The sequence below is a fragment of the Stigmatopora nigra genome, chromosome 21 (genome assembly GCF_051989575.1).
Source record: "Stigmatopora nigra isolate UIUO_SnigA chromosome 21, RoL_Snig_1.1, whole genome shotgun sequence".
Lineage (NCBI taxonomy): Eukaryota > Metazoa > Chordata > Actinopteri > Syngnathiformes > Syngnathidae > Stigmatopora > Stigmatopora nigra.
Window position 1 is genome coordinate 9,909,934 of NC_135528.1, and position 26,717 is coordinate 9,936,650.

Below are 26,717 nucleotides of genomic sequence, written 5' to 3' on the forward strand. Positions count from 1 at the left end.
CCATTGACTCTTGCCCCTCTTTTTTTTCTTTGTAGTCCTCCATGTGTGAATGTGCATGTCGTTGTTTATTTTGACACCCCCCCCCCCCTAAAAAAAACACCTTGCTTTGGGTTATACGTAGAGTTTTGTGGAAATGCCAATGGTGTTGCATGTGGAAATGGGGAGGTGATGTCCGACGTCCCGTCTTGTCCTGTTCTACTTTTTGGAGATGAGACCAAGCCTGCACTGACAAATGGACAAATCATGAGCGTGTCTTGTCGCTAGTCCTTCATCCTCTTATCTGCCACACACACAAAAAAATGTCCGACAAGAATCAAAGTCAAGGGCCGGCCGGGTTAGTGTGCGCGCGTGTGTGTGTGTGTGTGTGTCTGAGCCAGGGAATCACTCTTCGTGACCGACCCGAACGTCAAAGATTGTGCTTGTGGCGTGTGCGCGGATGCACAAAGCGCCGTGTTGGAAATAAATGATTTCAGAACCTTTTCTACTCTCCTGATGCATCATTTACATCTTTTTCGTCGACTCCATTTCTATCATTTATTGCTCAGTGAAAGGCCTCAATGGTTTTCAGACGTTTTCCTCGTTTAAATGAGGGGGGACTCATGACAATTCTGGTCATTTTGCATACATGGAAAGCGACATGGCTTACGATTAAAACAAAGTGTACAAAAATGGAGGATATTAAAAGACTCAAAGGTTTGCGACGAGATGGATACCCCTGAGGACAAAATGTATCGCAATTCGTCTCATTTTCCAAGTGTTAGTGAGCTTGCCATCGGGTCACGGGCAATGGCACGTGAGCTGCGGCAAGGAAGAGGTTAAAAAGGAAGTGTTGTGACTAGCGCACGCGCACTGGGCCTTCGGTTGTCGTCACTTGACAGAGCAACTCCAGGAAGTGAATTGTTACTTGTTGTTTTGCGTTCGTTCGTTCGCTCGCTCCCTCAGCCCAGACAGACAGACAGTCGCGGGGCACCAAATGGCGACATTCATTTCCGTGCCGCTGAAAAAGTCTTCGGACGTGGACTTGGCCAAGCCGCTGTCCAAATACGTGACGTCCACCTACCCGGTGGGCGACGAGCAGGCGGAGTACCTCCGAGCCGCGGATGAGCTCAACAAGCTCCGGCGGAACGCGCTGGGAAGGCCCCTGGACAAACACGAGAGCTCCTTGGAGATCCTCCTCAGGTAAATTGACTAACTGTTACCGCAAAGAGGGAGAGGAAAGAATAGGAAAGAAAAGGAAAGGAAGGGAAGGGAAGGGAGAGGAGAGGAGAGGGAGAGCCAAGGCCAGAGTCCGAGCCGGCCATTTTCTGTTGGGAAGAGCCGCGCCCGCCCTGGGCTGAGGGTTAGCTTAGCTGGCTAAGCTAGTTCGTTTGAAAGGGGCTAACTTGAGCCGGGGAGCCAGCCGGAAAGTTTCCGCTAACGTCGCTCGCTCCTATGGTCAAATGAAGACGAGGGCTCAACCGCTGCTCTCCATTAAACCTCCCCCCTCCCCGAAGGCCGGTAGGAGAAAAGGGGAAACTCGACACGGTCCAGCTCGCTCGCGTCACGTGACCATAACAGATTGCCCCGGCGCCCCATTTAAAACGCTTTGCTCCCTAAAAAAAGAGCAGTACATGCACGCTTATTCTTGGAAATATATATATTTTTTAAAGTTCTTTTCCATTGTCCCAAATGACCCCCTCCACAGATTAGTTTAGTACCCCCCCCCCCCAACTCTAGATTTTATATTTGAAATAAACGTCTCGAAATGGGACATTTCTCTATTCGATCAAGATTTTAATACAAAAGCGCACGACGATCATGACTGAATTGGCTTCATCTTTTCTTCCTTATTTCTTTCAATTTGTACGAACAAATTCTGGTGTAAAATAGTCGTCTATAGAAAAGAAAAAACCCTCCAGTGTCGTCGTCGGACTTGTTATCGAGCGAAGGGCGGGATTCCGGTGACGCGAGGCGTCAGGTATGTCCTCAGTTTCGGGGGATTTTTTCCGCCTCTGCCGAGACGACACCTTTCTGGCTTTTGGCCGTTTCGAGTGCCTCCTTGTCGTCTACGGCCCTAGACCTTTGCTCTTTCCTATCACCGTGGCGACAAGGACGGGGGGAAAGCAGTGGAGTGTTTGTTTACATTGCCACGGCGACCGTCGCCAACGCAGAGACGCCCTTTCGTTCTGGTCCTGGCGGGACTGTCTCCAATCCGAGCCGTCGGTCGCTTCCGGCGTATTCCGACGCCTTCCTTTACTGTCGTCGTACGAGTGCGACGACATTTAAAGCTTGGCCACGAAGGGCACGCGCAAATAAGTAGTCCTAAAACAAGGCAATACATTTCAAAATGAAGTGAATTTGGCTGATTTTTGTCCAATCCTGTGCTGTGTGCAGATATTACGACCAACTGTGCGCGGTGGAGCCCAAGTTTCCCTTCAGCGAAAGCCAGGTAACGGACCACTTGACACGAGAAGCGCCCCGGGGGCGTGGCTCGCCGTAACGCACGTCTGGCTCCGGGAATCCTCATTTGGTAGCGGCGGAAATACACCAATGCCTGAATCTGTCGTGTTTTTTTTTCTTTTTTTCTTCTTCCCGCAGCTGTGCTTAACCTTCACGTGGAAAGACGCCTTCGATAAAGGCTCGCTGTTCGGCGGCTCCGTCAAGATGGGTAAGCCAACAACGGGTGGTCCCGGTCCCAAAAGGGTGGGCCCCGCCCGCTCCCAAGGCGGCGCTTTGGGCGTATGCTTTCTTTGGTGGGCCCTTGACGTGACGATTTCCCCGCCGGCCGGGCAGCTTTGCCCAGCCTGGGTTACGAGAAGACGTGCGTGCTGTTCAACGCGGCGGCTCTGGCCAGCCAGATCGCCTCCGAGCAGAACCTGGAAAACGACGAGGGCCTGAAAAATGCCGCCAGATACTACCAGGTGAGCGTGGGTGGCCCCGCCGCCGCTTTTCACTCTCTGTCCGGCGAGGACAAGCCTCCCGTTGGCCTCCCGTTGGCCTCCCGGCCTTGTGATTCCGCTCCGTTTTGAACGTCCGGCGCAGCTGGCCAGCGGCGCCTTCGGCCACATCAAAGACACGGTCCTGTCGGCCCTCAACCGCGAGCCCACCATGGACATCGCTCCCGAAACGGCGGGCACCCTGAGCGCCATTATGCTGGCGCAGGCTCAGGAAGTTTTCTTCCTCAAAGCCACCACAGGTAGACCCCACTGCCTTGATTTTAGGCCCATGGCCGATATCGTTTTTTTTTTTTTTTTTTTTTTTCGGGGATCACACGACGCGTTTTGTATTAGCCACCTTTTGGTCTGGCTCTCACGGTCAGGGCGACTTAGTCCTAACCCATTGAGCCAAACGTGGGAGATGTTGACGAATGACGCCGGCTGTTTGTGGCGCGCAGACAGGATGAAGGATGGCGTCATCGCCAAGCTGTCCAATCAGGCGGCGGAGTTTTACGGCGATGCCTTCAAGCAATGTCAGTACAAAGACAACCTTCCCAAGGTACGTGGAAGACGCTTCCGCCGAGCGCTGGCGACAAACGCCAATTATTGTGGCCTCCGAACGTGCCGTTGGCCGGCCGGGCCGTTGGCCGGCCGGGCTTCCCGTTTGCCCCGCCGAGCCCACGCCTGGCTGGGAAGGCACAGGGCGCGCCTCCCAGTTGCTCTTTCTTACTCGGGGCCTCTCGTGAGCCACGATAACGGGCGAGACCTGCCCCGGGTGTCAAATGAAGCACCCGCGTTGCTGCCCGTCCGTTGCCCGTGCATGTTTTGGTGCCCAAGGTTGAACACTCACAGCCTCTTCTCTTTTCTCTCTGCTTGTCTTCCTTTTCTTTCTGCATACTTTGTGGTGACGTCTGCCCAAACCCCCTCCCGTTGTTGTATTCCTTCTTTTTTTTCTTTGGTTTTGTCCTCCCTCCAACCATCCCCCCCCCCCCGCTTTTCTTGTCATTGTTGTCGTCGGGCTGCCTCGTTTACCGTGCACGTGCGTGGTGTGTTTGCGTGCGTCCCGCTCTGTGGTGGCCTTCTCCCTGGTCAGTATTTTTACTTTCAGGAAGTTCTGCCGGTGCTGGCGGCCAAGCATTGCATCATGCAGGCCAACGCCGAGCTCCACCAGAGCGTCCTCGCCAAGCAGAAGAAGCGCTTTGGCGAGGAGATCGCCCGCCTGCAGGTAGCGCCGGGACACGGACTTTCCCGTGCGCCCTCGGCCTTTGGGCCCGGGAATGGGACTCCGGAGGTAGCCCCGCCAACCCTCCTTTGTTTTCTTTTAGCACGCGGCGGAACTGGCCAAGACGGTGGCGTCGCGCTACGACGAGTACATCAGCGTCAAGGACCTGACGGACAAGATCAACCGAGCGCTGGCCGCCGCCAAGAAAGACAACGACTTCATCTACCACGACCGCGTACCCGAAGTCAAGGACCTGGAGCCCATCGGCAAGGCGGCGCTGGTTAAGGCCACCGCCGTCACGCCGCCACTCAGCCAGAAGTTTGCGGGTAGGACGCGGAAGGGGGGGGGGGGGGTGGCGGCTTTGGGCTTGAGGTCCTAAAAGGCATCAATTGCCCGCCGCGCTCTCTTCAGACGTGTTTGAGAAGATGGTTCCCATGGCGGTGCAGCAGTCCATGGCCACGTACAGCCAGCGCAAGTCGGAGACGGTCAACAGGCTGGTGGCAAGCATGCGCGAGGCCACCAACCTGGCAAACGGGTAAGCCGGCGCCTCCTCCTCCTCCTCCCTCGGAGAGGCCAGACGGACGGGTGGGCCGTCGCCGCTCGCGCACCCCCGGCCCGCAAACGGGAACGCCGTGTGGGCTCTCGGCCAGGGTGCTGGCGTCGCTCAACCTCCCGGCCGCCCTGGAGGACCTCTCCGGAGACTCGGTGCCGCCGTCCATCGTGGAGAAGTCGCGCTCGGTGGTGCAGCAGGGGGGGATGGAGAGCATCCAGCAGCTCATCCGGGACCTGCCGGAGCTGCTCACTCGCAACAGGGAGATTCTGGACGAGGTGAGCGGATGAGCCGCCGCCCCATTTGACGTCCCATTTGACGTCCGGCTCGCCCGGCCTCTGAGGAATCTGGGTGGGCCGAGGCGCCATTTAGCCCCCCCCCAAGCAAAGGGTGGCGAGGACCCTGTCCTAAAAGGGTGGCCGGCCCAAACCCCCTCCCCGCTTTTCAAAGCTGGAAATTGTGAAACGGGGGAGGGGCCAGATCATACGGAGCCGCCTGAAACACGCGGCCGCTGGCCACGGTTCCTACTGGCCAGAATCCCAGCCCGGGATGTCCATTCCAAATCCCTTCCACTCATCTGAAGGCCAAGCACGCACACCGACTTTGGTGCGCAGAAACAGACGGTGGGCTCCGCTTGAAAGGTGCTTCCAAGTTTGTTGAGAAACTGGCAAAAAGAGGAGCCCCAAAGTAGGCACCATTGTTTAAAAAAGCAAACCTAAGCAAGAAAGAAAAAAAACCCGATACTAAGAAGCAGTTTTCCTCCCCCGGCTTCCCCCCCCCCGCGGGAATTAGCCTTTTCCGTGACGCCTTTTCCCCCGCCCTTCCTTGCTCAGGCGCTGAAAATGCTGGACGACGAGGAGCGCACGGACAACGACCTGCGGGCCAAATTCAACCAACGCTGGAACAGGACCCCCTCGGGGGATCTCTACATGCCCCTTCGCTCAGGTAGCCTCGCTCCTCCGACCCAAGGGGGGGGGGCATTCTTGTTGATTGTTCCTTTTTCCGGCCAGAGGGCGGCAGCTTCCGCAACATCCTAGACAAGGCCGTGCAGGCGGACCAGGTGGTGCGCGAGCACTACGAAGCCCACCGCCAAAGCATGGCCCTGCTGTGCCAGCCCCAGAGCGAGCTGAGCGCCAGCCTGCCCTCCGCCCACCCCGCCGAGACGCTGCAGGGCAGCGAGGCGGCGGCGGCGCTGCGCGCGCACCTGGCCCAGCTGGAGCAGCTCAAGCGGGAGCGCGAGGCGCTGGAGGCCGACGTCAAGGGCGTGACCTTCGACATGTGCGCCACCTTCCTGGCGGCGCTGGCCAAGGACGGCGCCATCGACGAGGAGCCGCTCTCGCGGGGGCGGCTGGAGCAGCTCTACGGCCAGCACGAGCACCGGGTGCGGGACGGCCTTGGCCGGCAGGAGGAGCTGCTGGGGAAAATTCAGGTGGGATGCCGTGGCCACCGGGGGGAGGGGAGGCGGCCAGTAGGGGAGGCGGCCAGTAGGGGAGGCGGCCAGGGGAGGCGGCCAGTGCACGTCCTTGGTCTCACCGCTCCCCATCCGTGTAGGTGTCGCATCAGGAGTTCAGCGGCCTGAAGCGCTCCGGCGCCGAGGCCGAGCGCCGCGAGGAGGTCCTCAAGAAGCTGGCCTTGGCCTACGACAGCTACGTGGAGCTCTCCGGCAACCTGCGCGAAGGCACCAAGGTGCGTGGTCCCCGTAGCCGGCCGGCGCCCCCCAAATCGGTGGGACCGAAACCGGGACCCCGGCTCTACAAAGCCTTTTTTTCTCTGCAGTTTTACAACGACCTGACGGAGATCCTGCTCAAGTTCCAGAACAAATGCTGCGACATCGTCTTTGCCCGCAAAACGGAGCGGGACGAGCTCCTCAAGTGAGTTATCCCCAAAGGCTGGGATGATCTAGCCCGACCCCCCGGGGGCCCGGAGCGTCCCCCTCTCAATCCCTTCCTCTTTTCCTTTCTCCAGGGAGCTGCAGCAAAGCATCGCTCGCGAGCCCAGCGCCCCCAACTTCAACGTGCCGGCGTACCAGAGCCAACCCCCCGGCGCCGGAGCCGGACCCACCCCGGCGCCCCGCACCATATTCGTAAGTGCCCGCCTTTGGCTCCCGTCTAGGCTCCCGAGTAGGCGGCGGTTTCTCCGTTAACCCGAGACGTCCTTGTCATTGGCAGGCCCCCCCGCAGAGCCAAGACAAATCCCAGCCGCCGGCCAGACCGCCGCCGCCCAACTCCGGCAACTCGACGGTGGCCGGAGCGCCGACGGCGACGCCACCTAACCCGACCCCGGCCGGACCGGCGGCGCCGCCGAACCCGACTCCGGCCGCCGCCCCGCCGGCGCCGGCCTCGGGCGCGCAGGGCCCCCCTTACCCCACCTACCAGGGCTACCCGCAGTGAGTAGCACGTGGACGAGGGTGTGGTGGGGCTGGTTGTGGCGCTCGACTATCTAACGTCACCGGCGTCCCGGCAGGTACTTCCAGATGCCAATGGGCTACAACCCCTACGCCTACGGCCAGTACGGCGTGCCGTACGTGCCCTACGGGGCGGCCCCGGGCCAGGGCGGCTACCCGGGTGCCCCCCCGCCGGGCGCGCCGGCCGCGCCGGCCGCGCCGGGCGCGCCGGCCTACCCCGGATACCCCCAGCAGCCCTCGCAGCAGAACTACTACCCGCAGCAATAAAGCGGCGGGAGGCCACCTTAACCCCTTTCTCCTTTTCTTTTTTTCTTCTCTTCCTTTGCTTTCCTTTCCTTGTGGAATCTTCCGAGGTAAACGGACACGCTCTCTGCCGGAAGGCACTAACTCTCACTCGAGGCGGCCGTGGAGAAGAAAAAGACGTTTCCTGCTTTCCTGGAGCCGCACACACACACACACGCCCGCCCGCCCAGGTTCTCTTCTTTTGTACTAATGTCTGCAGGCACGGCCATCGACAATGTCGCTTCTTCAATATGAATATATATATATATATATATATACACGAATGTAGAAAAGCAATGTGACCTGTTGTCTTCTTTGTGACCACGAGGTGGCGGCGCAGACGACTCTGAGAATTGGGGGCTATTTTTTTATTTATTTTTTTGCCTTTTTTTCTCTCTCTCTCTCTCTCTTTTTCCCCCGCCGTTTTCTTGGGCCTCGGGGCGCTCGGCGGGGGGCGTGGGCGGTTGTGGGGTTCAGACCTCCCTGTTTAAATGACATGCAAATTGCCTTCCCGCGAGGTCTCCATTTCAACGGCGTGGCTTTCTTTCCCCGCCGCAGGTCATCTTCACATATTAAATGGTTGTCAAGAGAGGCTAACGCTAATGACGGTGCGTTAGCCATGAGAGAATGTGCGCGTGGGTGGGAGGGTGCTTGAGAGGGAGTGCGATTTGCAGCGAGAGAGCCAGTGTAGGAGTGAATTTCTTCCACATTGCGTTAGCCTCTGAGACAAACGCGGTAAATTTGTCGGAGTGGAGAGATTGCGAGCGTGCTATTGTCTTTCCTCCCTCCCACTCACCTTTTTTGCAGCAGCACCGCTCTTGCCATTTTTCTTTGGTTTCTTTCCACTGGCCCCTTCTCTTTACATGGCACTCTCTGGCTGTGAAGTAGCGCCTATTCTGCCGCGCGCTCGCGCGTGGCAGATGGCGGCTCAGCGTGACGTCCGGACGGATGCGCGGCCACGTTGGCGGACGGAGGGGGCGTCCTTACCCTAACCTGCTTTTGCTTGTTGGCCCGTGCTGCCTGTTTTTTTTTTTTTGCCACATTTTCCATCCCTCCATCCATCCGTCCGATTTGGGCGCCATGGCGTCTCTCTAGCTCGCTCACGGGGGCCTTTTAATGTCATCCAGGGACGACGCGTAGGCTGCGGCTCGCGTCCTAGCCCACCGCCAGTGACAATAACGAGTAAGACTAATGGGAGCCCAAAATGTCACCTTCTCCCAAGACGGCCTTTCCGACAGTCGAGGCGATTTGCTGCACCGCTCTCTCTCGCTCTGGTTTCTAAGCAAAGCTTTCCATTATTTTCCCAAGCGCTTATCTTCACCAGGGTCGCGGGGCACGGGGAGACAAAGGTCAGCCGTTGGCACTCGTAGCTAGTGTTAGGCAAGCGGCTAGCTTAGCACGTGTCATTTTGGAATGTGGGAGGGAAGTGAGTAGAAGTAGGTAGAACACGTAAAGTCCACACACGAGGATGGACCTGCTCTCTGATCCTTTTTTTTTTTTTTGGTGTTTGGAAGTACACGAGCGTGAGCCTAATTGCTTTAGTCTGACGGTAGCTCGGCACGTCTTTGTCAAAGTTTGTTCAGGTGTTTTGCCCTCCTTTTTTCCTCCCCCTTTCTTTGTTTTGTTGGCGATGTTCAATGCGGTGTGCACGAAAACGTCGCATCGGAGGTGCCGAACGCGTGCACGTGATAGCTCGTGCGAGAATAGCGCGGCGTCGACGTCGGAAGGCGTCTGGCGTTTTAGCGAGGCATTCTGCGACGACGCGGGTGTCACATTTTAATTGCCGGGAAGAGCGGAGGACGACGCTGCCGGCGGCGGCGTCGTCGTCGACGACAGCTATTAATTAGTTGCCCACTAATGGCTCCCCGTGCGCGGTGTCGGCGGCCATGTTGGCGCCTTCCCGGCCTTTGTTTTTCTCGGAAAGCCGCTGTCCCCCGGCAGGTGGAACAATGTTAGAGCGGGGTCATCGGTTTCACTAATGAAGAAGGGACTGGCGCAAAGCTGCTTTTATTCATCTGGTGCTAGGCTTAGCCATGGTTTAGACCGGCCCTAACTTTGGATGATTCTTTGTCCTTTGGATCTTTTCCATCATCTTACTTGATTTCTTTTGCCTTGCCTTTGTGTTTTTGCTCTTTGGCCCGATGGAGTTGTAAAATCCTTGATTTGCTTTTTTTCTTTTTCGAATGGGAAGCTAGCCGAAGCCGGCGCTCGCTCTCGAGTGTCCGCACGCACGCACAAATACTTTAAAATAGCAGCCTCTGACTTTTTCTATATACGCAGGACTGCGTCATCATCTGGGCCTTTTTTGGAAAGACCCCCCCCCCCCTCCCTCACAGCCACCCCCCACGCCAAGCCTCACGGAAATGGCAAAATCTCACCATCTTTCACACAGAAAAGTGAGAAAAAGTGGTGCGCGTCGCAAAGGGTGTTAATTTGAGCGCCATCTAAATTTCTCGGTGCGGGGGCGGCTCGGCGCGGCGCCCGGCACCCCCGTAGGAGCCGCCTGCCCGAAATAGCCCAGATTGACAGGTAGAGAGACGCAGTTACTATAACAACTGGCTCTCATGAGCGCGCCCCCTCCCACTATCTTCCCACCTCGCCCTTTTTCATTTTCTTACCGCATCCGCCCCTCCCTGCTCCGAAGTGGACGCGGGCGCCCAGGGAGGAAAGAGATGATGAGCATAGAAAAAGAAGAAAAAAAAACACACCCAAAAAAAAGGAGATGGCAATATGGCCGAGCCGCCTTCCGTCGGATCCGACCTGTGTGGGTGAGCCAGAGTGGGAAGATGGAACCGCCGCTTACACAACAATGCGGAAAAGGAAGCCTTGGGTGCGTTCCATTTTGCCGCCGATCGTCACGCTCTGGGCCGCCCCCTCGCCTCGCCGCGTAGGCGCCGGAGAGTCGCAAACGGCGGCGGCGGGCCCGGGGCCACTCTCCCTTCTCTGACCCGGGGCCACTCTCCCTTCTCTGACCCGGGGCCACTCTCCCTTCTCTGACCCGGGGCCACTCTCCCTTCTCTGACCCGGGGCCGCTCACACTCGCCATTGGTTTGGAGGGTTAGGCCGGCCACGCCATAGACTTTGGGTCCAATTTAAAGGACACCCCAAATCTCCCCACTTTGAAAGTCGCCTCCATTTTGCTGAAGGCCTCCGCCGGGTCTTTTGAGACGGGGGCCCTTCATTAAGCGCCAAACCAGGCCGGCCTCAGCCAGGGAAGGACGGGCGGGCGGGCGGGAAGACGGACGATGCGGCATCCAAAAGCGGCGGTCTCCACGGAGACGGTTGCTACGGCAGCCGCTGAGATCTCGCCTCATTAGCAACAAATATAAATAGCCGCGTGTGACGCCTGGCGCAGAAAGGACAGAAAGCGGGCCGGGGGAAGCGGACGGGAGTAAGGAAACGAGCTGCCCCGCTTTCTTTCCCTTTTTTTTTTACCACCAAAGAGTGCAACTTTGACGGATGGCCCCGGGGGATGGGGGGTGGGGGTTCGGCACCGAGGAGGGGGGCCCCTGTCCCATCCCGTCCCATTTTTCCAACCAAATCATTTCTCCCCGCCGTGTCGACACGCTGCGACGAGTGAGGGCGGGCAAACACAGTTAGACTCTCGCTTCCTCTAGGCCAGGGCTAGGGAAGCTATGGCTCGGGAACCATACGTGGCTCTTTTGATGGGTGCCAATGGCCGGAGCCATCCGGCCGGGACAGAGCCCACAAAGTCCAACCGGGGGGGGGGGGTTTGTGCCGGAAACCAGAAGCACCCGACTGCAATTCACCCACAGGACACCACCTTGCTAAGAAAGTGTCCTCTTTGTGGCTGGGAACCAAAGGCCAGCCTTAGTTTGCCGGCCCATGGCTTAGGGGTCACGCTGGCTCGCTAGCCTCCCTCCCTCCCTCCCAACGTGGTCACTTCCTCTTGGTTTTGGGCCGCTCGTCACCTCGCCGGCTGCCCTTTGGACAGCCCGTCCGACTGGGAAGTGACGCGGCGGCGGTAGCGGGCAAATCCCTTCCCAGCTGTCGGCCGACAAACGCGCTGACGTCTGTTTATGTAAGCGGAGCGCGGCGGGTGTGGGTGTCCGAGTCTCCTCTGTGCCGGCGCGCCCGCCCGCCGTGGCCAGCTCGACAGCTGCCCGCACGCCTCGGAGCATGTGCCCCAAATATCTCCGTCCCCTTTGATCTAGTCTCAGGCGGACGGGCGGCTTTGCTCGTTTACACAGCCACGACTAAAAAGTACAGCGCGGGCGGTGAAACGGACAACAAGAGGGTTAAGGTTGTCACGGAGGCGCCATCGGACACCCGCCTGCGCTCAGTGGCACCAGCGGCCACCGAGGGACGCCTACGTTAGGCTACGATGGGGCGTGGCCAAGGCGTGGCCAACACAAAATGTTGTCTTTTTCATTTATCGAGGTCACGGTCGTCAATGTAGAAACACACACAGATAAGTTTTTTTTCCGTGTGCCTACACATACCGTCGTGCCCTCCTCACTAATATTGGCCGCCGTAAGGACTCTTGTGTTTATTGGGTTCCCCTTTTTAAAGGTATTGCGTTGTTGCCGACGGAGACAAGCTGGACTGATTTCCACACGAGCGACATACCACTTGATATATTGGCTTAGTGACTCCGGGAACCATGGGCAGCCGGCATATCAGCCCTAACCTTGGCCGCACGCGGGGGACGGGCGTCCGCCCGGATGGATGGCGGTGTGCCGTGCGCTATGCCTATGCCTCCGCATATTTCCCGTCATTGTGACACGAAGAGCGCTCTCTTATGTAAGCTTGGGTTTTGTGCTGGTGGTGGTGGTGGTGGTCGTGGAAAGATGGAATGGTTGCAATCGCGGTTTAGCGCTTTGGTGCCTGGCCGCTAGTCTGGCAGCCACGCCCACCGACCAAACGCCCATAAGCCCGCCCGCCCGCCCATGTTTGGGCAGCACACGTGCGCACGGCGTCGGACACGCGTCCGTCAGTCGGTCCGTCCGTCGAGGTCTTCCGATCGCTCTCCAAAGACGGGAAATGGGCCAGGTTGCCGAGTATAGATAGCGGGGCTGTTAATGCCAGCAAACCCCCCTCCCCGCCCCAGTATCCACACACACACACACACACAGGCACATACACGAACGCGCACAAACATTCATATCGCCCCCCCCCCCCCCCTCCTTCTTCCCCGCTTCCGCCTCTCCCGCCCGCCCGCCTACCCCCTCCCTCCTCGACGAGAGGGGAGCAAAAGCGGAGGAGGAGCAGCTCGGCGGTTCACTCGACAGCAACAACCCCGCAGAGAGGAGCTCCACTCCCGGCGACATCTCGGCGTCTTTCTCGCCAACCACCTTTCTTCCTCCCACCCGCATTCCCGCTAGGTAAGAGCCTCCGCCGCTAACACCAAAACACACTCAACATCCAATCGTGCTGCGATCTCGTGCGTAGAAAGGCTTTTCCGTTTTTGCCTTCATTTCAACGGTACACTAGCAGGTTTTTCTCATTTCTTTCTTTCTTTATTTTTAGCCCGACATTAATTCTTCCGCCTGTCAAATGTCCTCAGTTGAACTTCTCCCCGTGTGTCCTTTCGGTTGCTTTTTTTCCTCCAATTTAAATTCATTTGGAGGGAGCAAGACCACCGGCAGCGCCCCCAATCGACACCCCCCACCACCACCTCCGAGCACCCCCCCCCCCCCCAACAACCACCCCCCCCCCCCCCCCCGTTCCCATCCCCTCCCCTTCGGGTAAAAATAGCCCCGGCGTCGTCAAGCGTGTCCCAGGTCAACAGTAATGCGACACATCGGCGTGCGCGGGCGGAGTTTGGACTTGTCCTCCGTCTCCCTGTGGGCGCCCGCTTCCTAACTTTGACAGCACCTTGGCCGCGTTGGCCCGGCCGCAGTGAAAATGTCTCCTTTGCTCGTGGGCCGCCGCCGTCGAGTCCCGGGAAGTGGCATCGGGACTCCGAGGACTCGGTGGGGTTGGCGTACCGAGAACAAAAGGGGCCCGGTGCTTTGCAAATACACACTCGCACACCATCTGGAGAAGCAGGCGGCCGGGTCCCCCATCCGCCCCACCGCCTTCATTTGATGCACCCGCGCGGCAGAACCCGGTCGGTCGCCGACGTTTGGCCGCGCTCCACTGCCAAACCGTGGCAAAAAAAAAAAAACGAACCGACTTAACCTAAGTGACTATTTGGTCGCGGCCGGCGCCGCCGCCGTCAATGGAAGCTAGACGTTTGGTTCCCGTCATTAAAAGGGCCAGCGTAAAGTAGCCAAATCCCCTTTCCCACCTTTGAGCTAGCCACACCTTCCACCCGTGGCTCGGCGCTCCCTTCTTTGGTGACCTCCGAGCCCGACAAACGGCAAAGTTCCCCGCGTGGGGCCTACCGACGGAGCTGGCCCCCAGTCAGTGGGACGCAGCCATTTGCGCCGGTGGAATACGAGCCGGCAAGGGGGCCGCGGGTAAAAATTCCATGGTGGCGAGCGGGTCCCATTCCACGGCTAGCCTGGCCTATTTCCTGGCCGCCGGGCGAAAAGCTTACGCAAGCCAAACGTCGGCGTTGTCAAAGTAGCTCCCGCGAGGCGGCAGATGGATGAGGACCTTGTCGCCACACGCACCCTGTCGGTTTCCCGCGTGCCATCCATCACGTGCTGCTAATGATGGCGTGGCACCTCCTCCCCCTCGCTACTACCCCCTCGCTACTACCCCCTCCTCCCTTCCTCCCTTCCTCATTCTAGAAGCGGCATTCATTGGGCGCAGGTACACCTGGCGCTGTGACTTTTTGTTTCCCGCACTCCTGAAATGTCCTTTTCGCAGATTGGCATCAGATTGGGGTGGAAGGGGTGACCTTTAAAACAAGCCGTCCTTCTGGCTCTTGCTCCTTCGCCCGCTCGCTTTTGGCTTTCTGTCGAGACGCCTGAATTTTGGGACCGGCGGTCTCCGTGTTGGTTCTCGTGTGCCACGATTGCGTTGCAAAACGTAAGGGTGTCGAGCCTCTTACCCCGCCTCCTCTCCCGCTGCAGCCCTTTGCTTTTTGGAGGAGCAGGAGGATAATTGCCTTCCCCGTGGCCGCCCCGTGGGATCATGGAATATACCACCTCATCCTTCACCCGCCAATTTCTTGGCTCAGCATAGGTAGGTGGTGGCGGGGGCAGCGTGGCGGGGGCAGCGTGGCGGGGGCAGCGTGGCGGGGGCCGCGTGGCGCCGGCAGACGGACGCCCAAAATTGCCAATGTGCCTTGCAGACGTAGCATGGAGCCGGCGGCGGCGGCGGCGGAAGTGCGGACGGAGAGGGAGGCGGAGCCAGAGCGCGCCCGTCACGCCCAGGAGGACGAGAAGGACCAGGACCGGCGGGTAAGGTCACCCGTCCGTTTGAAATGGGCGAGCCGAGAGCCAGTAAACGCCGAGACGTTCAGACGACTGGACGTCTGCTCACGTGGCTCCAAAAGACACCGGCGCAGAGTCCAAATGACCAATGTTGTTTCCCGCAGGCTCTTTGTCAGCGGCACACGTCCACGCCAGCGGGCCAAAAAGTGGTCAAGGTAAGCCAAAAGGCGTGCTGCTGCGCCGTGGCTCTTTGCCGCTCAACTGTGGATGTGCAGACGAGAAAGCATAGCTCCCTCCCTCCCTCCCGCCAAAGCCTCTCTGCCTGCCTCCCTCCCTCCCTCCCACCATCCCTGCCACCCCCCTCAACCAAACAATCCATCCCTTCCTCCTCCATCCATGCACCCCACCCCCTCAGATCCGAGGCAAGCTGGCGCGTGGCGCGGCCGTCTGCCACGACGACGACGCCGACGACCACGCCGACGACCACGACCGAGAGCCGTCTCGGGCCACGCCGTCTCGGGCCACGCCGTCGACGGATGCCGGCGACGACGGCCGCCCTCGCGAGCGCGACGCGGAGAAGAGCGACACGATGGATGAAGGTCTTTCTTTCCATCCTTACTCCAAGCTTTTTACTCCTTTATTTTCTCGTGGTGGACTTCTTAATTCCTCAGCATTAGTTTTTTTTCCTTTCTGGCCTCAATCTCTCCTGTCCTCGTTTTCGTTCCGTACTTTTCGATTTCTTTAATGTCGTCCCGGTCCGTCGTTGCTCAACTCTCGACCCGGCCGGCTTAGTTAGATGGCGTCGGCGCTTCCCCCTTTCTCTTCCGTCCCGCTTTGTGCCCTCCTTGCGTCAAGCCTAACCGTTGTGTGCCCGGGCCGTCTGGCAGGGAGCGGCGGCGAGTACCGCGACTCGTCCGGCGTGGACCTCCATCGTTTCATCGTGGAGACGCTGAATGGCAACCCCAGAGACCGCATGATGTTGCTGAAGCTGGAGCAGGACATGGTGGCCTTCATCACGGGAGACAGGTAGTGCACGCACGCACGCACGCACGCACGCGCTCGTCCTCCGGCCTAGCCCGGCTTCTCCCAGCGGATTCGCCCCTTTGGGGTTCACTGAACCTCCCCTTCCTGTCGGGCCAGCGCCTTCAAGAAATTCCCGCACATGTCTTCGTACCACCGTATGCTGGTGCACCGGGTGGCCGCCTTCTTCGGCATGGAGCACAACGTGGACCAGACGGGCAAGTCGGTCATCATCAACCGCACCGGCAACACCCGAATGTACGGAAAGGCTCTCCGCCAACCGACCGGCCGCTTTCCATTTGGGTCACGACCGACCCACCGCCCGTCCGCGTGTCCTCCGCCGCCGCAGACCGGAGCGGCCTTTCCTGGATCAGCTGCAGGACGACAAAGCCTCGGAAATCCAGCAATGGAAAAGCCTTCTGAGGCGGGACAACCCCTGCGACCAAACGGTGAGCGGCCTCGCTTTGTCCAATTGGAAGGCCGTCTGGCTATTTTAGGCTTAACCCGTGAAGAAAATCTCGCCCTCAACTGGCTTTTTTTTCTCTTCTTTCCATTGAAGCTGCCCATAGTTAGCTGGGATGGGCTCCAGCAGCGACCGCTCCGCCCGACGTATGCTTTGATATTTGCACGCGCACTTTGAATCGTTGGGTTCTGGCGCCTACGCCGTCAACAAATTGGTCATTATTATTCCAAAAGCAAAGGAAGATGCTGTTTTTTGGGGGCGTCCGGCTTAAACCAGAGAGCAAAAGCTTCCGTTGGCGGGGCTTGTTTTTTTTATCTCTGTAGCCATTTTGGCGCAATTGCACGCTTTGGGATCCGACAGTGTTTTTTTTTCTTCTTTTTTCGCGTCTCAGATGCGACGCTGCCACTTCCGCGACAGGCAAAGCAGGTCGGCGGAGGAGCGTGACGAAGAGTCCCAAAGAGCGCGGGAGAGAACCTCGGAGCGCGATGTGAGACCTTGCGGCAGGCCGCCGGACCGGGCCACCGACGGACGGTGCGTCTTGAAGCTTTCCACCTGCTCTGGTCTTTTTGGAACAGGCGCGGGAGGCTGAGCCCAGTGAGGACAGGTCCCCCAAGCACGGCCCCCGTCCGCCCGACGCGGATCCTCCGCGTGAGCTTTCGGCGGAGGAGCGCGAGCCGTGGGCCGAGACCCGGAGGAGAAGGTGGCTCTTCAGGTAGCACCTTTGCACTCTTCCCTCGCCGCTGAGACGGACGCAATGCGCTGAACTGGCCGGCTTTTTTGACCTACCGAGCTAACCCAATCCATCCTTCATCCCTCTATCCCTCCCTCCACGGGCGCTCGACGGCGTCCTCAGGGGCAGCCGCGACAGCTCGGGCTCCGGCTGGACGGACGGCAGCCGACAGAGCAGCTTCGAGACGGACTGTCGCCACGGCAACGAGCCCCGGCCGTGGAGCAGCACCGACTCGGATTCGTCCTCGTGCCGCCCCCGGACCGCCGGCGCCGAGCCCCGCCCCCCGCGAGCGGCCAATCCCAGCCGGGAGCCGCGCGGCTCGGCAGGTACCGGCCTTTTCACGCCGCCGACACCTCCGACCGGCGCGCCAATCACATCTGCCGACGTCCAATCGGCGGGCGGCTGAGCTGCACATTTTCACCCTTCTGCTATTTTTCTATGCGCTGTGGAAAAAGAAGTGGCCAAAGACATTTGTTTTCTTTTTCGATTTGAAGTGAACAAGCGCCAAAGTAACAGTATCTCTAACACGGACACCCGGGCGGGGCCTTTTGGTTTAACTAGAAGCGAAACACTTTTCTTATCAAGGCTCGATTCTCCAAGGCGTTGTCGCAAAAACTGCGTTTCCAATCCCTCCCTCCCTCCTTCCTTCCGCCAGGTGGCATCTCTCTCTTCAGAGTCACCCCGGATCCTCCAGCTAGGGCCCAGCTTGGCGCTCAGCTTGGCGCTCAGCTTGGCGCCCAGCCCGGCGCCCAGCCCGGCGCCCAGCCCACCTACATCCTGGACAACGCCATGCCCGCCCAGCCTACCTACGTCCTGGAGAACGCCATCCCCGCGCCCCAGCCCGGCCCCCCGCCCGCCTACATCCTGGACAACGCCATCCCGCCGGGTAGCATCCTCGTCAACCCGCACACAGGTAGGCCCCGGGCCGGCCCCGGCGCGCTCGACGCACGCAGAGACGCTGGCCCCGGAGAGAGTCCGTCTGACAAGCCAAGCGGCGCCTGCATTTCAGGGCAGCCTTTCGTCAACCCCGACGGAAGCCCGGTGGTGTACAACCCGCCCCCCGAGGGAAACCCCGCGGCGTACCAGCCGCTCCCCGACGGAGGCCCGGCGGCGTACGACCCGCCCGCTTCCCGGCAGCCCGTCGGCGGCCCGATGCAGACGGCGCCGGCTCGGGCGCCTCATCGGCCTCCTCCTCAGCAGGTAAGGCCGGGACGGGCGGCGCACCGGGCAGGCCGTGACCGGTGTGCGCGCTGGCTCTAGGTGTTCTCCTACGCGGCTCCTCAGATGCTAGCCCCCCCGCAGGCCTTCCCCGCCGTACGTATGGCTTTGGCTCGCCCCGTTAACCATCGGCTAGTGGGCTAGCCTAACGGAAAGGCCGTTTCCCGTCCTCGCAGACGGAAGACCCGTGGCAGCGGTTTTCCCAGATGGCGGTCGGCTGTCAGTCTGCCGGGGAAGGCGCGCCCCTTTACGCTCCTGCCCAAGGATACGTGTTGGCGGGGCCGCAAGCCGCCCCCCACGGCTACTGCCGAGCCTCGGCGCAGGTAGGAAGTGAACTTGAAATGGGACTTAAACATTGGGCCAAGTGTGCAATTGGAAGTCGGGGGCCGGGACGAAAAGCCTGGTCATTAGCGGGGGTTTCCGCCGTCCTTAGCGGGGATTGCCGCCGTCCTTAGCGGGGATTGCCGCCGTCCTTAGCGGGGATTGCCGCCGTCATTTTATCGGCAAATCACCTTAACCCAGCGCCGCTGTTTTTTCAGGTGCCCGCCTTCTATTACGGCCAGTATCCTACCTCCGCTCCGCATCCAGTCAAGGCCCCCTCGCCAGGCTGCAGCGCAGGTAACTGCCGCCCGAACAAAGCGCAGATGAGTGGGCTGAACCGGGGCGGCAGAGGAGGGGGCCGTTGCACTGTCAGAGATGAAGTCTTGAGGGTCTCACAGTGAACCGGTCTCTTTTCCTGCCGCTCACGTCCGTCGGCCCCCCGGGGGGGGTTGAGAAAGCCATCCTTCCGAGTCTGGCTGTGGGTTTGGGAGGTAGGGGGCTTCTCAAACTTCTTATTGATATTCTGCCACGGTTGGAACCGCCGCCGTCACCAGCCAGCCTCCCTCCCGTTGGCGCTCTGTAAAAAGCAAAGACGTCGGCAGTCATTTTCTGGCGTTTTTTCTTCCGTCTCTCTTCCGCCTTTTCCCCTCTCTTCCCTGACCTTAACTGTAAGCCACTTTCTGTAGAGTTGGGGATTTGTCTTGTCACTTTTTGTTGTTATGGCCTGATTTCTTTTTTTGCCCATTGACAATGAATGGTCCAACTTTGCGGGAACTATTTGTTTTCTTGCTCCACTGTGTACAACTTGTGCCGGCCTCATTTTAGGCCTAAAAAAAATGTGGGCCGAGGTATATTTTCATCCCAAAAAAAGCACCTCCCCCACCACATTGACCCTTTTCCACGTCAACCAATCCAGGTCACGGCACCGCAGTGGGGGTGGCTCAGCAGCAGTTGTACTCGCCGGTAGCGCCGCACCTCTGTAGCATGCTTCAGGTGAAGTAGAAAGGAAAAAAAGAAGCCTCATGTCATTTTTCCCACTCATACAAATGTCATTTTAACACCTTGACCCCCCCCCCCCCCCCTCGCAGGGCGTTTATCAGCCGGGTAAAGTGGGCGACGCAGGATACTGTTGCACGATGACCGCGGCGCCAGCCAACTGCGCTCACGCCTGGACCGCATAGCGACCATGCCACACGCGCACTTTTTATCGAAGCACGTTGACACGAGTGCGCACGCCCTGTACCAAAGCTTCATCCTAATAGACATTTATATACTACAAACAGAAGTGCTGTGTTGACTACATTGTTTATACTCAAGGCAAAAGGGAGTTTTATATTATATTGAGATGAGATGTCATATATATATATATAAAAATATAGATTGTGATTGATGCCCCCAAAGAATGCACTGTGTGACATTGTGTGTGACTGTCAATAAACACACGTTTTTGTTTTGTTTGTAAAATGTCCTTCTTGCTTTTTTTTTTTCATGCCAAATGGGTCTTTTGAGTTTTGATTTGACTTTTGAGATGTTCTTTTTCCACCAGAAGGCCATCCCATGAGCATTTGAATGTTGGCGAGCTAGAGGACTTGTTCAAGTCTAAACAGCTAGGGCGGAATGTAGATGTAGAAAAAAAAGTTACCACTATGAAAGTCATGATATAAAATATTTGCAAATATTCCCATTGATGGCCAGAACTTCTAAAGACACGTAAGCCACTTTTCCGTGGCCTGACGCTAACGACGCCCACCGTCACACAAACAGGTGTGACCTTTTGCCTGGATGCACACGCTTTGACCAATGGGCTTTCTGCTGAAACAGGACGCACCTGACTGCCATCCACTGATTGCACGTGCAGGACACCAGATTGGGCGAAAAGGGCTGTGTGGGTTGGAACAAAAGCCAACGTCCACCGCGGCCCAGCGGCTCTCTGTGGAATACTTTGGCCTCCCCTGTGTCCTATGCAGATGGTGCTCTGGCAGAGTTAGCTGAGTTAGCATAGCTTGCAGAGCTCAATCTTGTCGGTCAGAGGAAGCCAAGAGTCACTTCAGCCATGTTTGGACCGCCATGTTTGGACCGCCATGTTTGGACCTGCCGTTCATCCGCGCTGCCATCTTGAGACGTCGTCTCTGTCACTTTTTGGTAAGACAACTCATATTTTCAATTGTTATTCCTTGACACCCATGCTCACCATAGATGGGGCGGGGCTGTTGTTTAAAGTGGCGCTAGAGTTTGTGTCGAGGCGACGTTGCTATTGGTGCCTTTGGGTCTGGGCTCTCTCACTGACGGTTTCCTTATTTTACCTTGCAGGTTAGTGGAGAGCTATTTGCACCCAAGCACCCTAGTGCCACGAGTTCCCCACCCCCGGGCTAAGGTGTGCGGCGCCACGTGGCTCTCATACCGGCGTTTGCTTTCACCGATGCCACGGACGGAAGGGCGGCCCGTTTAGCCAGTCCACTGGCACCGCTGAAGCTGGCTGGGCCACGGAGCCTGCCCCATTGAGCTGGGGTAAGAAATTGAAGGATCATACTGTTGAAGCGTGTCCGATAGGCGCCGCCGCCGCCGCATACATTTTCCACAAAATGGAGCTAGCAAGACGAGGTGTTCTACAGGCATAAAGCATTCGGCTTAAGATTGCAGTTGGGCAGCAGTGTACTACTCCACACAATGACTTTGGAAAAGTTTCAAAACGAGCGTGCAAAGTGGCAAAGCAACTTGGTCAGGGTAAGTTTCCGTCCATTTTATTTTGGAAAGCTCATTTGGGACTGAAGGAATCCCGTATGTGTATTGCTGGAACACAACATTAAACCATTGTGAACATCAGTATGTAGCGTGGTTCTTCACGGGGGTGGGTACATAACAATGATCTTCAATCCCTCCCAATATTAAAAGGCACATTTACAGCCATTGTGAGATGACTAAAGCGAACCACCCCCCCCCCACACACACACACACAAACACACACCTAAAAATACAGCAGAAGACACCTGCTTTACAGTAGATTCCGTTGACGTAACGTCTGCTCTCGTCTTGTGTCCTTTGGGTGGCAAATTAAGTGTTTAAAGTGGTTGGAGAGGTTAAATGTGGAAAATCTGGAATTGTTTCAACTCGTATGAGTCAACTTTGTCTTTTAAGATCTGGAATTGTTTCAACTCGCATTAGTCAACTTTGGATGAGAATCTGTCACTTTGGTCATTTCTTTAAATCTGTGATCCACAAAAAAAACAAGGGCTAAAAACATTTGAAAGCAATTTTGGAAAATAATTTGACAGTGGAGGGGGAAAAAATGCTGAAATCAGATGAGACTGGTCAAATCATTTATAGAAACAGCCAATATTAAAAATAAATAGTAATTAAAACAAATGTCAGTTTAGTTGCTTTTTTTCTAGATATGCACATAGATATGCATTCATTAAAATTCAGCATAAGTGAGCGGTGTGAAAAGCGGGAGGACTTTTCTTTTCAATTAGCCAAAAAGGCTTTTAGCATTTCAAAATTTTAAACACTTTTGGAAACCTGTTTTTTTTTTCCCGAGGTCCGCTTTACTCAGAAATTAAAACTTTTTGAATTCATTTCTTCTACAGACTGGATAATTTCACACAAGTCATTGGCTGCCCTCGGTGGGGACAGGTGGTGTCTGTCTATCCTGTCGGAATGGGAGCGCGTGAGTCAATGCAGGCCGCGAGGGGGGAAAAACGTGACCAAAAGGAAATTAAATATCTTTAGAAAGGGTTAAAAACATGGTTAAATATACATCAAATGAACACGCACAATCACAGCTCAGTCGAGTTTCACATTTTGCAAGACTTTTGGCGTTTGGGTGTGGGGGCGGGGCTACTGCTACACCGACCGACCGACCGACTGACCGACCACCGAGCCCAATTGGCAAAAGGCTGGCCTTTTCCGTCTTGTCACTTTCGGATTAGTAGGGGGCGTACGTGCGTAAATGTTAAGAGGTATCGGCGGTTGAGCGGCGTGCCCTCTCCTCTTCGTCTCTGGGTAGCTCCTCCCTCTGGCAGCCATCACTTTTGAACCTGGAAGATGAAGAGGCGCAGGTTGATGTTTTTGGCGGCCAGCAGTTTGTTGCATTCCACCGAGTCGCAGATGGGCAGCAGCACGTAGTCCGTCTCGTTGTCGTCATTGCTGAAGGCGTAGTGGTGGATGACCGGCTTGATGCGCACGTCGTCGTAGGGGCCCTTGAGCAGCAGGAAGGAGCACTCCAGCGCCGAGTTCACCTGAAGCAAACGAGGGGCCGTCACTTCACTCTCCAGACCTCTCGCAGGTCAAACTTAGCCAAACGGGCGTTTCGAAAAGAAGCTAAATTTCAATGCCACGTAAAAAGACACGTGTCAAAAAAAAAAAAAAGGATTCATCTTTAAAAAAAAAAAAAAACCTTAACGGCTACCACCAAAAATCGACAAACACGAGCGGCAAGCCCCAAAAATTACAAGAGAAAACACAATGCCCCAAATCTTTGAAGTTCATAGTCCAGCCAAAGTACGAGAGAGCGGGCGGATGCAGTGGAGCGGCATATACTTTTTTTTTTTAAAGGCACTCAGTCACTGTGAAAAGCACGACGTGACAAGTATTTTATTGGCCCGGTTTACGGCTCGGTACGACCCTCACCTTGCTCTTGAGGATGAGCTGGAAGGAAAGCGTGCGCTTGCACGACAGGTTGGGGTTCCGCTCCGAGTCGTTGACACGCGCCTTCAGCACCCACGTCTGATTGAGCACGGTGAAGCGCGGCGTCTCGTAGAACAGGCGCGTGATGAAGTCGTCTGTGCGGTACGGTCGAAACTGCACCTCTGACATTGTCAAAAATGTTTGCAAAAGTTGGCTACCAGAGGGAAAACAAAATGGACTTTTGCATGTCGACCCAAAACAAAAAGAACAAGGATGGGCAAACCGATCCCGAAGGACCGCCCAGGGTGCCTGTTTTTGTTCCAACCGATCCAGCACAGCGAGTTTACCCAATGAGACAAGCGCCCGACTGCAATCCACTGATTGCACTTGTAGGACACCAGATTGGTGAAAAGGTGCCCTCCCTAAGGGTTGGAATGAAAACCCGCACCCACTGCGGCCCACAGTGAAATAGTTTGTCCACCCGCCATCTGGACGCTAAGCCCGACCCCTAACGTTTATGCCGTTTCTTCTCGACAGAAACGTCCTCCCGTCCTTCTCATCTCGGCTACGGAGCGCAAGTTGGGCTTTAAATTCGATCCGAGAAGAAAAAGCCGGAGTGACCATAAAAAGTCGGAGAGGACTGGAAAGTCCACCCGGCAATTGACGGACGGCTGGCGAGGACTAGAAAGTCCTCCCGGCAATTGCCGGACGGCTGGCGAGGACTAGAAAGTCCTCCCGGCAATTGACGGACGGCTGGCGAGGACTAGAAAGTCCTCCCGGCAATTGACGGACGGCTGGCGAGGACTAGAAAGTCCTCCCGGCAATTGACGGACGGCTGGTGAATTTGGGAGACGTTTGCGCTTCCCTCCAAGCCGGCACGCGGCTTTGCCACAGACCCACCTGTGAATCCAATTTTTTCGTAGCAGAGCAGGCTGAAAATGCTGTTGTAGAGCTGCACGTCTCTGCTGTGGTTCTGGTCCATCTCGCCCAGGATACCCATGAGTTCCGTGCCAGTCTTGGTGGGATGCGAGCACTCGCCCTCGTGCGCCGGCATCTCGTGGAAGGGGCCCTGCCACGGACACCCGATGCGCTTGTACTTGCACATTGTCACCCTGAGACAAAAAGGGCGCCGCTCCGTGAGCCTCGGAAAGGAGCTCACCGAGTGCGCGCCATTTTTCTCTCCCGCTCTCTCACCTGTCCTGGCACTCGTCCTTCTGGTGTCTCTCCAAGCTGGACCTGGGGAACTGTTTGAGGCAGAAGGTGCATTCGGTGGGCAGCTCGCTCACTGCCTTCTCCACCGCCAGGTTCCTGCAGCACAGGTTCTTGCTGATCTCACACCTGAGCGGGGGAAGAAAAGACGACAACAAAAAGCAGCGGAATGAGCACGGGGGTGCTCTGCCGGCTCCCCGGACGGACCACGCCGCCCCGGGCCCCACCTGCAGTTGGGACACGTGGCCTGCTCCTCCTTCAGACGGGAGTCGGCCAGCAAGTGAATGAAGCAGCCCGCGCACATCAGGTGACCGTTAGTACACTAGCGGTCAAATGGAAGAAGAAGAAGGAAGCAAGTTGGTTGGCATGGTTAAAATAGGGCTCCTTTTGACACACTTGACTTCATTCACCCTAACCCTTCTCTACGTGGAAATGAACCTAAAGTGGCTACATTCAAGTGGCTTTCCCAAACAAATTCTTTTTTTGCCAATGTATATGATGCAGCATTCGAGGTGTTTTGAAAACAAATTGTTTTCTTGGCAAATACATCTCTGCTACATTTAAGGGGGGTTGAAAACAAATTCTTTTCTTGGCAAACTTTAGTTTTTCCTAATATGCTAAGAACCCCTCCACCCCCCCCCCCCCCAGTTTACTTGCCAACTAACACGGGCTAATTTGTCTTTTGGTGAAGCATGACAAAAAGTGGTCGACCGACCGTTGCTGCTATCCAGCACTATGTGAACAAATACTGTTTTCATGCAACATTTTGCTAGGTGGGGCTTCGTCGGGTGAGTGATTGAGGCGCAGGAGGGCTTTAACTGGGGACATTAATTTTAGTCAGTTGCTTGTGCTTTCACACAGTAAGGAAGAGTGCCATGCGTCGAGTGAAGGACGGGGGTCACAGACTCCACTCATCCGTGTTACGTGTGGACCCCTACTCCAAGTCACCTAGTAAATGGAGCAGGCAACTCATCCCCAATCTCCCCAGAAGCCCCACCTGACTACGAGCCCAGTTATTTGATTCAGGGGTATGGGAGAAGGGCGTTATTGGAAAACAGACTGGACGACAGACAGGTGCCCTCCAGGCGGGACCGCAGTCGCCGACCCCTGCTCGACTGTGAGCGGGTGACAATGTGGCTTTCAGGGGCCAATGGGAGGAGAGGAGGACAACATTTTATTTTAAAGGGTGTTGGGCATCGGTGGGGATGACTTTATTAGAAGACCACGTCAGACTTTGGCTGTGGTCGTCCATGCAGACCACTGGGTGGGGTGGGTTGGGGGGGGTTGCTCATCCGTACGCACCTGCTCATATGTGCTGTTATTTATAAATCCGACGAGGGGCATGAGGTTGTCGCTCATTTTGCAATTTTAGGGGCGCTCGGGGAAGGAGGGTGCTTTTCGTGTTGTGTTTGTGACACATTTACCTGGTACACAGACGCCTTGGGCAAGTCTAGGCAAACGGTGCAGCAGAGTACAGAGTACAGTCTCTCCTCCAGCTTGCCGGCCTCCCCCTCGGGCACTTTGGTCTTCTTCTTGGGCGGCTCTTCCGCGTCGACTTCGGGCCGCGACCCGACTCCCTCCTGCCCGGCGAGCCCTGCCCCAACTACAGCCGCCTCGGGCGCCGCCGCGGCCGCGGGCACGCTGCCCGCAGACATCACTTCGCCGTCCTCCATGGCAGACATCCAGGCCCTTCGACAACTTTCGACGTGCCCCACCACCACAAAATTGGGACTAGCTTTGAGGCTAACTGACAGCTATTTTGCTAGCCGGCTAACACCCGAGCTAAGCGCTTAAGGAGGATTCTAGCTCACGTTACTCTTTTGGGCGGAGGTAAGTATCGTCGTTTCAAAGTCAAAACCGAGGTGAGGACGAAATGTCACCCGCGAGGGTGGACTTACGGTGCGGCTAGCTAGTTGACACCGAGCTCTTAGTGCTCCCGTTGGAGGGAGGGTGAGTAGGTGGTGGGCACCCAGAACAAAAACAACTCAGCTGTTTTTGTTGGGGGGCGGAGGCGGGAGCTTTCTCCCTTCCGACAGCTGGGCTCTCGTTTCGGGTGACCCAAGTCCGACGGCGTCCCCTCTGGCAACCCAAGATTTTGGTCCCGGTCCGCGGACGCTTGTTGTTGTTGTTGTTGTTGTTGTTGTTGATGATGATGATGAAGGTGATGAGGATGATGACGATGGTTCATCTGACTCTCAGGCTCGCACTGCCATCTTTGTTTTTCCTCCCTGTCCGACTGCCCCCTCTCTCCAAGTGTCACCTCTTTTTTTAAATATCCAGTTCAAAGTGGGACTTGTTCGGCAGGCAAAAATTATATAATTTTCCGAACAGTACAAAAGCCCAGTTTGTTGCTGGAATCTCCGCCTATTGTCCCCGTCGACTTGTCGTGTCGAATCAGCGAACGGCGGAATGTTTTGTTGTGGCCACAGATGACTTGGGGGTATTTAAAGAGTTGGTTTTGGCGCATGCGC

General features: G+C 56.9%; 3 protein-coding genes across 6 annotated transcripts; 2 read left to right on the plus strand and 1 right to left on the minus strand.

Moving 5' to 3' along the window:
* The first annotated feature begins 847 nt into the window (after positions 1-847).
* On the plus strand, positions 848-7,670 carry pdcd6ip (programmed cell death 6 interacting protein). Of its 2 annotated transcripts, none has more exons than XM_077743782.1 (17): positions 848-1,179; positions 2,374-2,428; positions 2,578-2,647; positions 2,773-2,900; positions 3,022-3,175; positions 3,374-3,474; positions 4,009-4,140; positions 4,241-4,463; positions 4,549-4,672; positions 4,788-4,965; positions 5,521-5,632; positions 5,698-6,116; positions 6,239-6,373; positions 6,464-6,558; positions 6,653-6,770; positions 6,856-7,073; positions 7,151-7,670. In XM_077743782.1, the coding sequence occupies exons 1-17, from the start codon at positions 974-976 to the stop codon at positions 7,356-7,358; spliced, it is 2,676 nt and encodes an 891-aa protein (XP_077599908.1). In that variant the 5' UTR covers positions 848-973; the 3' UTR covers positions 7,359-7,670. The 2 variants fall into 2 exon arrangements, with proteins under 2 accessions (XP_077599908.1, XP_077599909.1); XM_077743783.1 differs by having other exon boundaries at positions 849-1,179; positions 4,024-4,140.
* Positions 7,671-12,315: 4,645 nt separating this feature from the next.
* On the plus strand, positions 12,316-19,878 carry arpp21 (cAMP-regulated phosphoprotein, 21). Of its 3 annotated transcripts, none has more exons than XM_077743992.1 (18): positions 12,316-12,718; positions 14,360-14,471; positions 14,581-14,689; positions 14,827-14,877; positions 15,078-15,261; positions 15,550-15,688; positions 15,803-15,940; positions 16,032-16,131; positions 16,537-16,632; positions 16,721-16,857; positions 16,999-17,201; positions 17,531-17,788; positions 17,885-18,075; positions 18,136-18,189; positions 18,270-18,416; positions 18,633-18,711; positions 19,331-19,407; positions 19,503-19,878. In XM_077743992.1, the coding sequence occupies exons 3-18, from the start codon at positions 14,588-14,590 to the stop codon at positions 19,593-19,595; spliced, it is 2,049 nt and encodes a 682-aa protein (XP_077600118.1). In that variant the 5' UTR covers positions 12,316-12,718; positions 14,360-14,471; positions 14,581-14,587; the 3' UTR covers positions 19,596-19,878. The 3 variants fall into 3 exon arrangements, with proteins under 3 accessions (XP_077600118.1, XP_077600119.1, XP_077600120.1); XM_077743993.1 differs by having other exon boundaries at positions 18,178-18,189; XM_077743994.1 differs by lacking the exon at positions 18,136-18,189.
* Positions 19,879-21,139: 1,261 nt separating this feature from the next.
* On the minus strand, positions 21,140-26,688 carry zftraf1 (zinc finger TRAF-type containing 1). Its single transcript, XM_077742802.1, has 6 exons — positions 25,671-26,688; positions 24,474-24,568; positions 24,232-24,375; positions 23,938-24,149; positions 23,041-23,219; positions 21,140-22,649 (listed from the first exon to the last, which is right to left on the minus strand). Exons 1-6 carry the CDS (start codon positions 25,926-25,928, stop codon positions 22,437-22,439), a joined length of 1,101 nt encoding a protein of 366 aa, XP_077598928.1. The 5' UTR covers positions 25,929-26,688; the 3' UTR covers positions 21,140-22,436.
* Between the last annotated feature and the right edge of the window lie 29 nt (positions 26,689-26,717).

Coding starts and splice junctions, on each gene's coding strand:
- pdcd6ip (XM_077743782.1), top strand. CDS start 974: ATGGCGACATTCATTTCCGTGCCGCTGAAAAAGTCTTCGGACGTGGAC. Junction 1,180..2,373: donor TCCTTGGAGATCCTCCTCAG/GTAAATTGACTA, acceptor TGCTGTGTGCAG/ATATTACGACCAACTGTGCG. Junction 3,176..3,373: donor CTTCCTCAAAGCCACCACAG/GTAGACCCCACT, acceptor TGTGGCGCGCAG/ACAGGATGAAGGATGGCGTC.
- arpp21 (XM_077743992.1), top strand. CDS start 14,588: ATGGAGCCGGCGGCGGCGGCGGCGGAAGTGCGGACGGAGAGGGAGGCG. Junction 14,690..14,826: donor AGAAGGACCAGGACCGGCGG/GTAAGGTCACCC, acceptor TGTTTCCCGCAG/GCTCTTTGTCAGCGGCACAC. Junction 14,878..15,077: donor CGGGCCAAAAAGTGGTCAAG/GTAAGCCAAAAG, acceptor CCACCCCCTCAG/ATCCGAGGCAAGCTGGCGCG.
- zftraf1 (XM_077742802.1), bottom strand. CDS start 25,928: ATGTCTGCCATGGAGGACGGCGAAGTGATGTCTGCGGGCAGCGTGCCC. Junction 24,569..25,670: donor CCAAGGCGTCTGTGTACCAG/GTAAATGTGTCA, acceptor TTTGACCGCTAG/TGTACTAACGGTCACCTGAT. Junction 23,220..23,937: donor CGAAAAAATTGGATTCACAG/GTGGGTCTGTGG, acceptor TGACAATGTCAG/AGGTGCAGTTTCGACCGTAC.